Source organism: Narcine bancroftii, chromosome 1 (genome assembly GCF_036971445.1).
Source record: "Narcine bancroftii isolate sNarBan1 chromosome 1, sNarBan1.hap1, whole genome shotgun sequence".
Classification (NCBI taxonomy): Eukaryota; Metazoa; Chordata; class Chondrichthyes; order Torpediniformes; family Narcinidae; genus Narcine; species Narcine bancroftii.
In genome coordinates this window covers 88,610,300-88,626,310 of record NC_091469.1, presented here as the reverse complement: position 1 = coordinate 88,626,310, position 16,011 = coordinate 88,610,300, and the positions used below count along the sequence as shown (strand labels likewise).

Genomic DNA, 16,011 nt, shown 5'->3' with positions numbered 1-16,011 from the left:
TTATCCAGGGCTGAGTGGAGAGCCAGTGATATTGCATCTGTTTGTGAAGATAGGCAAATTGCAGTGGGTCCAGATCTTTACTTAGGTACATGTTAATTCTGGCCATGACTAACCTCTCAAAGCATTTCATCACAGTACTCTTCTTGGGTGCCATGATGATTGATGCCCTTTAGAAGATGATGAGAACTTCTGACTGCCACAATAAGAGGTTGAAAATGTTTGTGAACACTCCAGCTAGTTGGTTGGTGCAGATTTTCAGTACCCTGCCAGATATGCTGTCAGGGTCTGATGCCTTGCGAGGGTTCACCCTCTTGAATAATGTTCTGACGTCGCCCTCAGAGACAGATATCACAGGGTCCTCCTTTTCAGGGATTCTAGTAGGCACTGATTAGTTCTTCTCAAAGCAGCTATAGAAGGTGTTCAGCTCATTGTGTACTGAAGCATCACGGCCATCTATAGTGTTCGTCTTTATTTGTAGGCTGTAATGGCCTGCACTCCCTGTCATAGCTGGCATGTATCTGTCTCTGTCTCTACCTTCCTCCAGAATTGCGACGTTGATTTGAGATAGCCTTCCACAGGTCATTCTTGGACTTCTTGTAAAGATTTTGATCCCCGGCCTTAAATGCCCATTCTCACCCTCAGCAGGTTGCAGATTCTCTGAATTATACAGGGCCTCTGGATGGGGAACAACCGGTAATGCGCATGGGCACACAGTCACCCACGCATATCTTGATAAAGTTCTTGAATATGTTCCAGTCCACCGATTCAAAGCAGTCATGCAGTCGCTCTTCCACCTCCCTCAACCACACCTTCGCCATCTTCACCACTGGTGCTGTCTCTTTCTCAGATTCTGCTTGTAGAAGTATATCACCAGTCAAATTATCTAGGGGAGTTTATTTCTTGTCCTGAGTGTCAATGGATTCCCTGAACAGGATGATTGTTCCAAGAAAGTAAATGGGGCAATAAATGAAGCTATTTTGAGGTTGGGGAATTGAGGCATGTTTTTGGGGCAGGTGAGCTTGATTTCCTTTGTATCTGGCTGTGCCCTATCCAACACTAGATGAAACACAACCCAAAATGTATGTATTTTTTTCTTGGAAGACTCCTGCCTTCTGCTCCACTCACTTTCCAAACAAAACTGATGCTTGGTCTATCAGTCAACTCTGCTTGTTGAAATTAGCACTCTCAAAAACTATTCTATAATTTCCTTCTGCATTATTTCCTGAGTTAGTCTTGGTGCTGGCGTTATGGAACTCAACTTTTTTTAATGGCTTTCTAAACTTCTGGACAAAGAAGAACATATTATCTACAACAATTTGTTTTATTTTCTAGGTGGGAGTGGTATGCTTAGAGCAGAAGATGATTCTGGAACCGAAGCTGATGATGAAACCCATCTCACCTTTTATTCTGAGCATCGTGGAAGGCGAAGAAGCAAAGGTAAAGAGATTTTTTTCATACATCTCAGCAAGTCCTGCAATCAGAAATAAGAGTGGCAGTCAAATCATAGGTTTGGTTTTAGTGTGGCAGGAATAAAAAAAAACAGCACATTTTTGTTTTAACCTTGTGCCTTTGTTCTGAAATGAATTGATCGTGTAAATGTCTTAGCTAACTCCGTGTGGAATATCAACCTGCTGACAGTAACTTGACTTTAAATTATAGCAATTTTACATTAGTAGATTCCAGTATTATCCTGTCATTTCCATCATATGTGTGATAGATTATTTGTGGGAAGTGATAAACACATATTGAACCCAACATTTTTGACAGCTTATATCATAAACTGTTGAAGTATGACAAAATTAATATTTATGTAGATGCTGGAATCCTCCTAATTTTTTAAAGCAGGATTAAGCATGTTTTAAACAACATGAAACTTTGTATTGTAAGTTTGGCAATCTTGTTGAGTTGGTCTCAAAAGATCTTCTACAGAGCTCAAAGTAAACACTTGCGAGAGAACCAGCAGAGAAAGTTGTGCTGGTTTGAGATGACAGAAAATGTTGACTGAGAGCTCCAAATTTCCTCAATGCATATTTCTTCAGTGCTACCAATTAAGCAGTCTGTGACTCATTGGCGGAGGGAAATTTTCTATATCTGATTCATGTTGCTGCTGCCTCTCTCAACGAGGACCCAGCCCTGATTGATTCTGCCCTCTGTGCGGAATTTGCATAAATTCCCTGTGCTTGCATTAGCTTCAGTCTACAGCCTAGAGATTTGTGGGTTCGTCGCTTATTGTCCAATGTAAATTGGTAGAATCTAATGGAGGGTGGGGTGGGGGAAAAGGAGAGTATTAATAGGAATGTGGAAAGAACAGTTTACAAGGAAAAATAGTGAGGAATGGGCAGATAATGTGCAGTGGCTTTAGTGTAATTACCATTTGGCATGGAAGCAGGTCCTTTGGTTACATCTAGTCTGTGAGAACTATGAAGCATACATTTCCAATTACCCCATTTATATTTGCCATATTCCCATCAGCCTTTTCCAGATTTCACATGGAATGTTGTGCCACTCACCAACACAGCAGGGCCAATTAACTGTGCCACTCACCAACACAGCAGGGCTGATTAACCTACCAACCCTGACGACTTTGTGATACGAGAGTTGCAGGCAGAATGTGCAAAGTCAACTCTGACAGTTCCAGAGGTCAAAAAACCCTCAGTTGCTGGTACTCTGAGACATCAGATGCACTATCTGTGTAACTGTGACCCCCTTCTTGTGCATTCCTAGGAAATATGGACTATGTTTCTAAGCATCATGAATACTAATTTGAAGACAGGCCTTCCTTCAATTTTCTAGGTTAATTCAGACTTTAGAGTCTCATTTGGAATCTGACTGATTTTTCTTTTGAACTCGAGTGCCATGATGCTGATTAAATGCTCTACTACAAATCCAAAAGCCACATTCATGCACACACGTGATATAATCTGTCACCTATCTGGCAAAACTAGCTCAAAATCCACTCACCGAGCCACTAGAATTAATTTGTATAGATAAATGAAGACTTGGGTTTGATTGACTCTTTCTGAGGCTATATGTTGTGCCACACCATTGACCTCTGCTGCTCTGGTTGTAGACTTCTTGGGCCCTACTTGACAGTAAAAGACTGATGAATACCCACTCAAGTTCCAAATAAAAAGGTCAAAGTCAGATCCGAAGTTTCAGCAATCATTGGAATGTAGAATTTCAGTTTGCTTCGTGGCTAATTATTGGGCAAAGTCCTCATCTCTTGCCCCAGTAGATCTGGAAAGGATACTTTCACTGGTTCACCTGCAGAAGTTGTTAAGGGACATGCCAAACTTCTTTAATGTCCCTCAACAACTTATTAGGGTGCAACATTGAAAGCATGATTGATGGATGTATCCCTGCATGATATAGGAGGTGCAATGCTCAACATCAAAGATGCTATGGAAGGTGAATTTAACTCAAATCATAATTTCAGCTTCCCTCTCCTCTGTGGAATCTCCCATTCCCTTGAAAAAGCATCCAACATACTATAGAGCTCATCACACAATGAACACACTCTCTTCTCCCTCCTCCCACACCGAGAAGACTTCTGAATGAAGGACACAACATGCTGTCCTTATTTTATTGGAACTCCATATTCTTTATTTGAGTTTGTCCTCCTAGTTCTCTTTTTAAAATATTTTTATTGATCTTCATACAGAACTTATGCAGATAATTTAATAAAATGATCGGGATAATTATACAAAATTGATAAAACATTCAGTAAACAAAAGTTGCTTTTAATTATCTTTAAGAATCAAACTTTTAACTTATCACTAACTTACTTAACCCCCTTTTAATTCTAAGTGCACGTATGTGTAAATTCAGAAAAGTTCTTTGGTTTACAGTCCAATCTCACTTCTCATTCCTCCAAGTTTACTCATTACAGGCAATTCTTATTCTGTGCACAGAATTTAACATATATAAAGTTCACCAGGCTTTGGTGGTTGAAAGGTAAATGGTTACCGCTCAGGATAGTTCTTGTCACTTTTCAGAGAGAGATTTGTTGGTCCACAACTGATGTACTTCCACCAGCTATTCCAGTGTCTTGCTGACAAAATTTACCCCATCAGGGTTCTCCAGATTATAACCACTTTCTTTCAGGTCACCACAGAGTTCCTTTTTGTTTCCCTTATTCCAAGTGAAACCCTAGACAGCCAGTCCTCTCCTCTTGCATGAATCATAAGGACTTTGACCATGCCGTCTTCCAAAATGGGGCTTCTTGCTAGCTTGTCCTGTTCCAGTTCCAGCTGCTCCTGCAGGGTGTAACACTGTAAGTGATCTGTGTGTGTGTGTGTGTGTGTGTGTGTGTGTGTGTGTGTGTGTGTGTGTGTGTGTGTGTGTGTGTGTGTGTGTGTCTCTCTCTCTCTCTCTCTCTCTCTCTCTCTCTCTTTGAGAGAAAGCCTGTGTGACTCTGCTTGCAATAGCAAGCTCTCTTCCCGATGCCAGTGGCGCTGACATGCTCTTTCATCTGTTGCCTTTTGCAAACAACAATCCATCAGTGAAGTCTCTTGAGCACTCTTCAAAGCTTTTGCAAAAGCTGTTGAGGCCCCGATATGTATAGCTTTAGCAGAGCTCTAGTATTTCAAATAAGATCTGTTTTAAAGTGTTTGTATGTGACCTACTCTAACAAACCTTTCCCAATTTATCTTCCAAAAACATATATATATATATATATATATATATCTATATATCTATATACTCTGTCACAGTGTGAATATTAGATTGACTATTTGACTGCTGGAGGAAGAACCTTTCTCACTGTTGCAGATATAACATGAAAAATGAACTTAGTACCCTGAGTGCCAGATAGACGGAAACTCCAATAGATTTAATATTGCAGAAATCATGTGGATGGTTGCCATGTCCAAGGAGTTTGAAATGCAGTAGTCATGCAATTTTGGAAATGTATTTTCATGTGCATACATTTAATGTAATGGCTACAAGAGGCTAAGGATCAGTTTTCACTGCTTTGAGGCTATCTGATGCATGGACTAGTAGGGCCAAATTGGCCTGTTCTGTGCTGTATATGGAGAAAAGAAAATCAGATTATTATAAATGAGTAAGCTATCAAATAAATTGCTGTGCCTGCATGAAAGACACCATTTCATCCATCTTCAAAGGTTTCATTCTTCCCCTTCCATTCATGATCTGACTAAATTTCACTGAGATTGTGAAATTTTTCTTGCTTGAAAAATTCTAATGTTAGTGTCTGTATTTTAATACCTTACTTGCTGAATATTATCCAAACCCTGTGCTCATCTCCCCGTATCATCACAGCACAAACTTTATCATTGTTTCGACTGCTTTTCCATTGAGTTTTCTGCACAGAACAAGTCTCCTGTTTTGGGCTGTGACCATTTCTCTGAGGATATAATTCATAGTCCTTCTCAAGTTACACGTTGTCTTGGCAGACATTTCAGAATTTTGAAGCCATGATGCTGATTGTAACCTCTTGTATGTATTAGTGGAAGTGCTCTGTGAGTTGTACAGTAGTGCAGTGAGATTGCTGGAATGTCATAAAAGATTCATGCTCATAAAAACAGGCATTTTGGTCCGCCGACGTCCAATACCTCATTTATTGTATTCCTGCTCTCATCCTTCACTTATTGCATCTTTCTAGTACACTTCTCCTGTAGTGGTACACAGGTAGGGTTGGGGGTGGGGGTGATATTTGTAGTGCTTTGGATGATGAAAGTTTCTACAAACAATAAATTCACTGAAGACACCACTGTTGTTGTCTGAATATGGTAAATGATGAGGCGAAAGATCAGACAGAGATCGAGAATCTAGTTGTGTTGTGCCAGAACAACGTTCTTGCTTCTCAACATCAGCAAGGAGACATGGAGGGACCACCCACCCATTTTCACTGACAGGATGGCACAGGAGAGAGTTTTTATCTTCATATTACATTTTATGGAGCATAGATTTGCACAGACACACCTTTAACAAAAGCTTGGCCCATGCCCCATCAGAGCGATCTCATCAAATATTTAATAATTTTAAAAGTCATTGAGCAAACGACCATTTAAAAGAAATGATTACCTTTATGAGTGTACATCTGGAACATCCAGATGGAAAATATTCTGTTATGAATATATTTATCATAAATCCACAACAGATATTATGCAAGTGACATGAACTTCAGCCATGCATTTTATAGGGATGAAACATTTTGTTTACATAATCCATTGGCAAGTTAGTACTGTGGATGCACATCTGGCATTCACACTGAAGTTTAACGTTTCCTCGGCACTTCAGTAACTGAGCATAACCTTATTTATTTTGAACACTTTTTGTTTGTTTTGGTTTATCAAGACTCATTTCAGGTTTACTCTGGATAATAATTGACACTTCAATGACTATATCGCAGGAAACTATTGAGATTGTGTTGCGAGATATGTGGCAGAATTGAATGCGTGAATTGTTGTTTATGGCCACGTGCACTGAGATGCAGTAAAACAACTTAGTTCAGCATGTTATTCAAGCAAGTCAGAGAAAAGAAATATCAGGCTAACAGTGTAAGCACATCATTTCACAAAAGAGGGAGTGATTAAAGGTTCATAACGAAGAGAAGAGAATCTCCTTGAATCTGATGATGCATACAAAGTTTTAAATTTTCAGTGAGTATTCTTTGGTACCATGTTGTGGTTTGGAAGATTCAGATTTATTGTCAGAGTACATACATGACATGGGCATCAAGGTTGGCATAGCAGTTAGCGCAACACCTTTACAGTACCAGCGATTGGGACTGGGTTTGAATCCTGTACTGTCTGTAAGGAGTTTGTACATTCTCCCCATGTCTGCAAGGGTTTTCTCTGGGGGCTCCGGTTCCCTTCTACCATTCAAAACGTACGCGGGGCATAGGTTAATGGGTGTAAATTGGGCAGCAGGGATTTATTGGTCAAAATGGCCATGCTGAATGGCCAAATTAACCTTGATATACTTTTTCCTGGTAGAGCAAAAACTGTACTCAGCGTTCTCATGTAAACAAATAAATAAATGTAAACAAATTGTGCAGTAGAGAGAAGTCAGTAAACTGCAAAAGTAACAGTTCCTGATCGAGTATATTGTTGAACAGTCTGGTGGTGAGGGGTAGCAGCTGTTCCTCAACCTGGTGGTGTGAGTCTTATGGCACCTATACCTCTTTCCTGATGGTAGCAGTGAGAACAGAGCATGTGTTAGATGGTGTGGATCCTTGATGATTGCTGCTGCTCTCTGATGGCATTGTTCCCTGTAGATGTTCTCAATGATAGGGAGGATGTGTCCTGAACTGTTTCCATTACCTTTTGCAGGGCTTTATGCTCAAAATTATTGGTGAGCCCATACCAGACCAAAATGTAGTAGGTCAGCACACTTTCCACCATATATCTGTAGAAACATGTCAGAGTTTCCTGATGTCATACCAAACCTCTGCAAACTCTTTAGGAAGCAGAGCCGCTGATGTCCTTTCTTCTCAATTACATTAGTGTGTTGGGTCCAGGAAAGATCCTCCGAGATAGAGACATCCATGAACTTAAATCTGCTCACCTTCTCCATCTCAGATCCCCAATGAACACTGGATCGTACACCTCTGGTTTTCCCTTCCTGAAGTAAACAGGAATATGCACTGCTTGATTTGTTGAGAAAATTGAGGAAGATATTAATTCAGACAACATGAATAAAACTGAACTTGATCCATACACTTTTCTTCGTTGAAAGAAAGATGTTGCATATTTGTCATTCATACAAGGAGACGAGCAAGTCAAGGTACCAGTGCTGGCATCTTCCAGAAGAGTAGGCAAAATGAGCTTTTGATTTATCCCAACTTGTTCCTTGACAACATTGAAATTGTCTCTGAATTTTCTGGGATGCACGAGCAGGATAAACAGTGGGCTGATATTGTAGGGTATTGCCTGCAGTTCTGCACAGAACTGCTGACATTGCCCATTGCAAGTGTTGGTGATTTTCAGGACATTCTGCACCAATGCAGGTCTCAACGTCACTGACCAGCCTCCTTTCGCAATTGCCAAATTGTCAGGTCAGCTTTTGCGAACAGCACAGATTCCAAGAGCAGTGAATGGGCTCAGTGAGATTCCCCCACCACGTAGGAGGATCCGCCCTTGTATCTGATTCCAGATCTAATCTGTGGCACAAAATCTGTAAGCCCATTCATTTGAAGGTGGAGCAAAGAGAAAAGAGAGAAATAAGAAGTAATGTTATTTATTGTCAGTGTTTTGTTCAATGTTTTAAATTGGGTTTTTCCTATTGATGCTGCATGACCTGATGAGTTTCTCCAGCACTTTTGGGTCCTGCAGTCGACCCCAGTATCTGCAGATGTTCTTGTTTACCTCCTTTTGCCAACACTGATTTTATCTGAAGTTCAGACTTGAAAGCCTCAAATGTCATCTTATGCAAACAAGAGAGACTCTAGTCCTGCCCTTGCCTGAAATAAGTGTTGAACGCAGAAGCTGAACTTCACCTTCATCAAACACTCAGAGATTTAAACATTATTTTTGTGCAACACTTGCTGCCACAAATTAAATCAATATCGCTGAGGATTTGACCTGCACCAAGAAATGAGTTACTTTACCACAAGGTTTAAAAAAGACCATTGCATCTTCCGTGTGGAATGCGAATTGATGTTCCTTAGTGATCTCGTACTGTCTCAAATTAATCTCCCATGAGCTGCACCCACGTAAGATTATTTTTGCTGCAAAATAAATAAGCCACCTGTTGTTGAAACTGCTGGGTTTTGTGTAGGTTTCAGATATAGCCTTAAAACAGCAAGAACCTCTGCATTCAGTATGTTAAATGGCTGACTTAATAAATAAACTTTCCATAGTTCTCCATTCTGCATGCATTTCTGTTGAATGGAAATCTGAACACAATCTGAATCTGATCAGGAAAATCAGGTTTCAAGTTGTATATTTTTTTTTTCAATTTTTAATTTTTCACACCATAAATCACATTAACCATGATACACACTTTTTCCTTTTCACACATATACAGTGCCATTTTCTCCTCCCTCCTCCCATCCTACCCTCCCTACCTCCCCCCTCCCGTCCATTTAAGGTACAAAATCTAGGATACATTAAACCAGTCAGACAATGTTGTCATTCATGAAGAGCTCATTATTTTCCCGTCTCCATCATTAAGGCAAGTATTTTAGGAGCAGACTCTCAAATCACACCAGGTGCAATTCAATGTGTCTGAAAACAATGGCTTATGTCATTGAAAGTTCTGCACCCCTAATTCTTCTTGTTCTGCTCCTGCATGCATTCTGACTAACAATTACATGCTTATTTTATGAAGGTGTAAGTTGCTTCTAATAACTCTACTGGTGAACTGTGCTCCTAATACATGAAGTCCACAATGGATTACTCTATTCTTGCTGACCAAACCATGTAGTGGAGAAAATTTGCATAAATACAAGTCCCTCAAATATCAGAGTGGAGAGAAGTGATGAGGTGCCACAGTGGTGGTATCGGTGTAAATAGAATGGAATGTAACTCTTCATAGTGACAGGAATGCATAGATATGAAAGAAAGAAGGGTGGGGGGAGCAGACACCGAACTATTTTCCTTTTGTAAGTAATTTATGGTGAATAAATTCTACTTTTGGTTAAGAATATTGTAATGTAAGGTACAATAGCAGTAACAAGATACAAACGACAACAATTCTTTTGTTTTCTGCTCATTTATTCATGCAGAAGATTTGGTCCGGGAGTCAAATCTTGATCTTGACATCTTTTGTTCCAGCCTGGCCTGGAACTGTCGGTACAGGAGGAAGTACTGATTAGCTGAACTTCCTTGAATGTTAAACCTTTTACACTCCAAGTCAACTATCCAAAAAAAAAAAAATTTGTGAAATTTGGTCATTTTCTGCACAAATTTGAATTAATTAAATGCCGCCATCAAACTCCCAATGATGTGATTGGAAGCAGAAACAAAATTTTATAGCATTAAGCTTTGCATTTTGAATTGGTGATGGCGTGTTGCTGGTCACTCAGCCATCTGAACCAATGGTGATAGAATCCATCTTCCCTCAAAGAGAAATGCAGCGCTTTAACCCTGGAAGCAAAAAAGCATTGCAGGAATAATCAGCTTCCCCCTTGTTACTGATGGTCTCAAGAATGATTGGGTGGAGATGGGGAGAAAGTTCCTTGCTTCTTTACACTTTATGGAATAGAAACAATGCATGGAATCCCTCTAGGTGGACCAAAATCAGAAGAGCTAAAGAAATAGAAATTGCAAATCACAAACTATCCTGTCTAATCTTTCTAATACCTCAAACTTAGAAAATTGCATTTCGTACCCAGCCACTTTTCTTGGGCCTGGTCAAATCTCTTGCTCTGAAGCATGCAGCTTATAGTTAGGAATTTGTATGCGATGGAGAGGAATGATAATCTCAGGTCAGGTATTCTCTCAAACATTTACTCTGGCAAGAACACCTGTTAAGTGACCAGAAGGCATTCTGACTGTATTTGTGTGCAAAGAAGCTCCTGTGGCGGCGCACATCTCTGTGAGCGTACTAGCCCCGGTTGTACCGCCGTGCTGGCGGGGCAGCTGCCATCAGGGCTTCTCATTGCCTCGTGGCTTAGGCTACAGCTCGCGCCCCGGGCAACGTGGTGACGTCACCACTATGCGGGGCAGAACTCCCATTGGCCTTAAAGGGGGCTCAAGCGAAATTCAAATAAACAGTTCAACTGAAACCTCCACCAGTGGTCCAGTGGTGTGTTTCTGTGTGTGTAGCAGCCACTACACTCCTTAATTTTTCAAAATAATTGTCCAGAGGTGTTGCCTGGATCTTCAAGTTTAATACTGAGATGTGATGCGTGACATTTGTTTTTTAGTTTATTTGCAACCCTGTGGATATTTGGTGGTTGCCAATTGTAAATTGTCAGCGTAATAGCAAACTAACTGGATTAAATTCAGAAAGTGTAGTCTGAAATACATTGGACAGATATGTACGTGCGTATCTCGATAGCGCCAAGGTCAGATGTTGGGTATGCAGATTTCCTAGATTCACCTCTCAAATACATTGGGGTGAACAACACCTTCCTTGATACATCCCTTGTTCAGTGACTATTCATGTCTGCTGCACCACAAATAGGAATATCATCACTCAAATCTTCTTAACACTTAATCCATCTGCTTTTAAACGTTACCTGAGTGTCCTCTGCAATTCTCACAGCTGTGACTAGAAGTCCCCACTAAGTGAAGGTGAAGAAAAGGAAGCAGAGGAACAGACTAGACAGGTCAAGGGCAGTAATTCATGGATAGGAGCGATTAGGAAACATTTCTGGTCAGAACCCTTTATTAAGGCCAGCACGGTTTGCGCAGTGTTTAGTGCAACGCCATTACAGTGCCAGTGACTGGGATTGGAGTTTGAATCCCACTCTATCTGTAAAGAGTTTGTACATCCTCCCCATGTCTGCATTGGTGTTTCTGGGGGCTCTGGTTTCCTCCCACTGTTCGAAGTGTACAGGGGATTGGAGGTTAATGGGGTGGCACAGGCTCGTGGTCTGAAATGGCCTGTTACCCTGCTGTATGTATAAATTAAAGTATATTGAAGTGTGATGCAGGAAGTGGAGATATCAAGAAGAAAAGGTAGACACTGCAGGGGTAAGGAATAGACCTGGGAGGTATTAGAGGGGGATGAGTTAGAGTGGAAAGTGATAACAGGAGCAGGTAACGAAGAGATGGAAACAGTCTAAGCAAGTTGAGGCAGGAGTTACCTAAAGTTAGAAAATTCACTGTTCATGCTGTGGGGTTCCAGGAGGAATATTCTGTGAAAATCTATTTCTCCAAATTGACCTTTGTCTGAGACAGTTTTTGTTTGGAGCTTTGCTTTCTGGTCCGATACTCTTGTTATACTCACGTGAAGAAGGTAAAATGACCTACCTTCCACATGTTGCTGTGGGTAATTTCTATCTGGTAGGTAGATAATTTTGTTCTTCTTATTCTAACATAACATAAAGTTTGAATTGGCTGGCAGTGGGTTAGAAATTATAGTGATATTAATAATGTGCATTGCATGTGGATTACATTCTTGCTGATGTGTATGTGTCTCACTGAAATTTTTATGTGCTACATCCATGAAGCTTTATTATGGCATCCAAATTATTTTCTTAATTGGAGGTCCAGAATAGTCAGGGGAATTTGTCCTAACTGTAGATATGTTTTAGTTTAACAATCAAATGTTTGTAGGATAAAAATAGAATGTATCGATTTTACAATTGATAAATTTTATTGTTATCATTGAACTTTACAGGGTTCATTTCTTTTGGTCAATAAGTCTTAAGAACCTTGTGCACCACTGAAGATTCCCTACATTGTTCCAGGAAATTTATTGGCATGTTTGCAACAGGATATCATATCATAACCACATTTATAACATTGCAACCCTTGTGAAATTGAGAAATTCCCAAACTACAGTAAAACTTTAATAACACTGGACAACAATTTATTTTTCAAAAAGTTTCCTTCCTGAAAATAAATGGGGATTATTATAGACAATTTCAAGCTGAATACAAAGATAATATCAGATTTCCTCTATCACATAGGAACTTGGAGAAACATTAAATTAACTTTTATTGAATTTAGCACATTGTGTTAGTTCAAATGACCTAAAAATGTTTTCCTGGTGATTTTCATTTGTACTCAGCATCTTGTGCTTCTAACAATAGTCACCCATCATTGATGGATTCAAGTTGCCCTGATACTGCTTTTCCATGGTTACAATATCCTGGTGAAACCTTTCACCATGTTCGTCATACACTAAGATCATCAGGGAAGAAGTGCAAATACATAAAATGAATTTTCAGTACATGTTGTGTTTCATGGTTTTGTATGCTTGAAGTAGACAGGAAATCACAAAAAAGGTTATATCTTATAAAAAGTACACAATAGGAATTTTTTAAGGTGGTATTAGTGATCGGAAGTCCAAAAATGTTCAGGAAGCAAAATCCAGTGTAATCTGCCACCCTTGGGGTATTAGTGGGTTAGCTCAGCAGATTTTGCAGGCCATGAGATATTGCATATATTAACACATTAAGATGCTTTTAACACATTTTTGATGTAATGTATCAATGTAATTTCCAGTGACCCTGGTAACTTTAAGAAAGGTGTACGAAACAAAACCTGGATAATTTAAAGGGAATGTGGGATCCATAGCCACTGTGACTGAAAGGGACCATCCGAACAGGGCCATAGTGAGTTTGAAATTAGCACAGAATGCCGAAATTAGCAAAGAAGTGTTGGGAAGAGGCTCCAGTGATTTTGAAATAAGAAAGGAAATGTGAGCGCTGGCACGCTAAAAAGGTCATGAGAGTGGTGCATGGGTGGGTTTAAAAATGAGGCATTTGGGGCACTGATGAGTTTGAAGGGTCCTTAGGACCTACATGCTGAACCAGATGCTGAATGGTGGGATTTTCAGCCAATAAGATAGCAGATTGCAGTAGTGTCCCTTCATTTGGTTAGCAACACATAAATATTGATTGTCCCAGTTGTGTTGTTGCTAACCTCATAATGAGAGTTCCTTGTGAAAAATCAAAAGGTATATCAATTGAATTAAAAATAAAATATTGTTCTCCCACACAGTTGCTTTCACCCACGTTAACACTGGATAAGCATTTATCAGCTTTTTGTCTGTATTCATTGGAGTATCGAAGAATGAAAGGGGATCACGTAGAAACATTTTGAATGGTGAAAGGATTGGACAGAGTAGGTGTGAATAAGATATTTCCCTTGGTCGGTGAATCCAGGACAAGAGGGCACAGTCTTAGAATTAGAGGGTACCCATTTAAAACAGAGATGAGGAGAAATTTATTTAGCCAGAGGGTCGTGGATTTGTGGAATTCGTTGCCACATACAGCTGTGGAGGCTCGATCATTTGGGGAGTTTAAGGAGGAGATTTATAGGTATCTAATTAGTCAGGGCATCAAGGGATATGGGGAAAAGGCTGGAAATTGGAACTAGATGTGAGAATGGTTTAGCTCATGGTGGAGTTGTAGAGCAGACTCAATGGGCCAATCTCCTTACCTTCAGTTTTCCTTCATCAGTTAAACATTAGGCAGGTTTTCCTTGTGCAGTTTCCCACACTGAAGTGCAAGACACTCCTTCATTTTAATCTACATTAGAATATATTCACAGTAACAATTATTCCTTCTGTGAACTGAGTCTCTAGGAGTATAAGATTGCACCTTATTTTGCCTCTGGAATTGGAATTATAACTCTCAGGATGAGAACCTGAATAAAGTTGACATCTCATATTGCCTCCAGTTTTTTTTTACCTGAATTTTTCATTTAGGAGTTCAAAGATTGGATCAATTTACATTCTTCTTTGGTTGTTTGTGATTGGGAATGGCATGAGCAGCTTTATACATCAGGCTGGATTTTGCCAGAAAACACAAATAGGTCTGAATTTTAAATGCATGCCTTGTCAAACATGGAAAATCACAAACATACTCAGTAATAATTGGCATTGCACATTTCAAGAACACTGCTGATGAACTCTCTCGATTTGGAGGTCCAAATTGCTGAGATTCTCCAGCAGGCCTTTCAATGTTGAATTCATAGATGGCAGTGGTGATTGTGAATCTGCAAAAGTAAATAATTGCAAATGACACAAAGGTAGGAAATGTTGTGGGCAGCATGGAAGGTTACTGTAGGTTTTTACAGGGCATAGGATGCAGGGTTGGATGGAAAAGTAGCAGATAGCATTCATTTTGGAAAAATGTGATGTGATGTATTTTGGAAGATCAAACCTGAAGGTGCTGTTCAAGGTTAAGAGTAGGATTCTTAAAATTGTGGGCGAACATATGGATCTTGAGGTCCAGGTCCATAGATTCCTCAAGGTTGCCATGCAAGTTGACAGGATTGTTAAGAAGGTGCATGATGTATTGGCCTTCACTAACCAGAGGATTGAATTCAAGAGCCTTGAGGCAATATTGCATCTCTATAAAACTGCTTTGACCAAACTGAGAGATTTGTGTTTGGTTCTGGTCACCTCATTACAGGAAGGATATAAATGCTTTGTAGAGGGTACCATGGAGATTTATCAGGATGATTCCTGGATTGGAGAATGTCTCTAATAAAGAAAGGTTGATTGAGCTGGATCTTCTCTCATTAGAGCAATTGGGGATGAGCGACGACCCAACAGAGGTGAATAAGATTACGAGAGACACAGGATGGATAGCCATCACTTTTTTTCCACAGGGTAGCAATGGCAAATCCTAAAGGACATCTGTTTAAAGTGAATGGAGGAAAGTTTAGGGGGAGATGTGAGAGATATACAATGAGAGTGGTGGGTGCCTAGAATGTATTAGCAAGGGGAGGTAGTAGAAGCTGATATGATATAAACATTTAAAAGACTCATTGATGGGCATATTGATGCAAGAAGGTAATGGGATATGTAGTTGGGAAGGGTGATGAGCCAAAGGAGAAATTATCCCAATTTATCCAGGTAAATGGATACCCGCATGGGCCCCTGCTATGCCTGTCTATTTGTTGGCTACATGGATCAATCCATTCTACAAGTCTACACAGGCAAGGCCCCTCAACTCTTCCTCCGCTACATCTGCACCCAGAATGAGTACTTCTATGCTGGGTCATCAGAGATGTTCTCCTTCTTCAAACAATGTGGCTTTCCCACTAGCACCATCAATTCGGCACTCACCTGCATATCCTCCATTATCTTCATATCTGCCCTAGCTCCCTCCTCCCCACATGCAACAAGGACAGGATTCCCCTTGTCCTCACCTACTACCCCACCAGCCTCCACATTCTCCTCCACCAATTCTGCCGCCTACTACATGATCGCTCCCCTCTCTACTTTCCACAGGTACTGCTCCCTCCATGACCCCCTTGTCCACTCCTCCCCCCCACCCCCATCAATCATCTCCTCAGGACCTACCTCTGTGACCGCAGGAGATGCTCCACTTACATCCAAACTTCCTTCCTCAGCACCATTTGGGGCCCCAAACAGTCCTTCCAAGTGAAGCAACATTTCACTTGAGAATCTGCAGGA

At 40.3% G+C, this 16,011-nt stretch overlaps 1 protein-coding gene across 19 annotated transcripts in view; it reads left to right on the top strand.

Moving 5' to 3' along the window:
* Window positions 1–16,011, top strand: part of LOC138760976 (astrotactin-2-like) — a 1,981,947-nt gene that overhangs the window by 708,580 nt on the left and 1,257,356 nt on the right. For all 19 annotated transcript variants that reach the window (XM_069932424.1, XM_069932434.1, XM_069932420.1 and 16 more), the window contains one exon: window positions 1,333–1,437. In XM_069932424.1, the coding sequence (XP_069788525.1) occupies window positions 1,333–1,437 (105 nt within the window). The remainder of the gene's footprint in view (window positions 1–1,332; window positions 1,438–16,011) is intronic.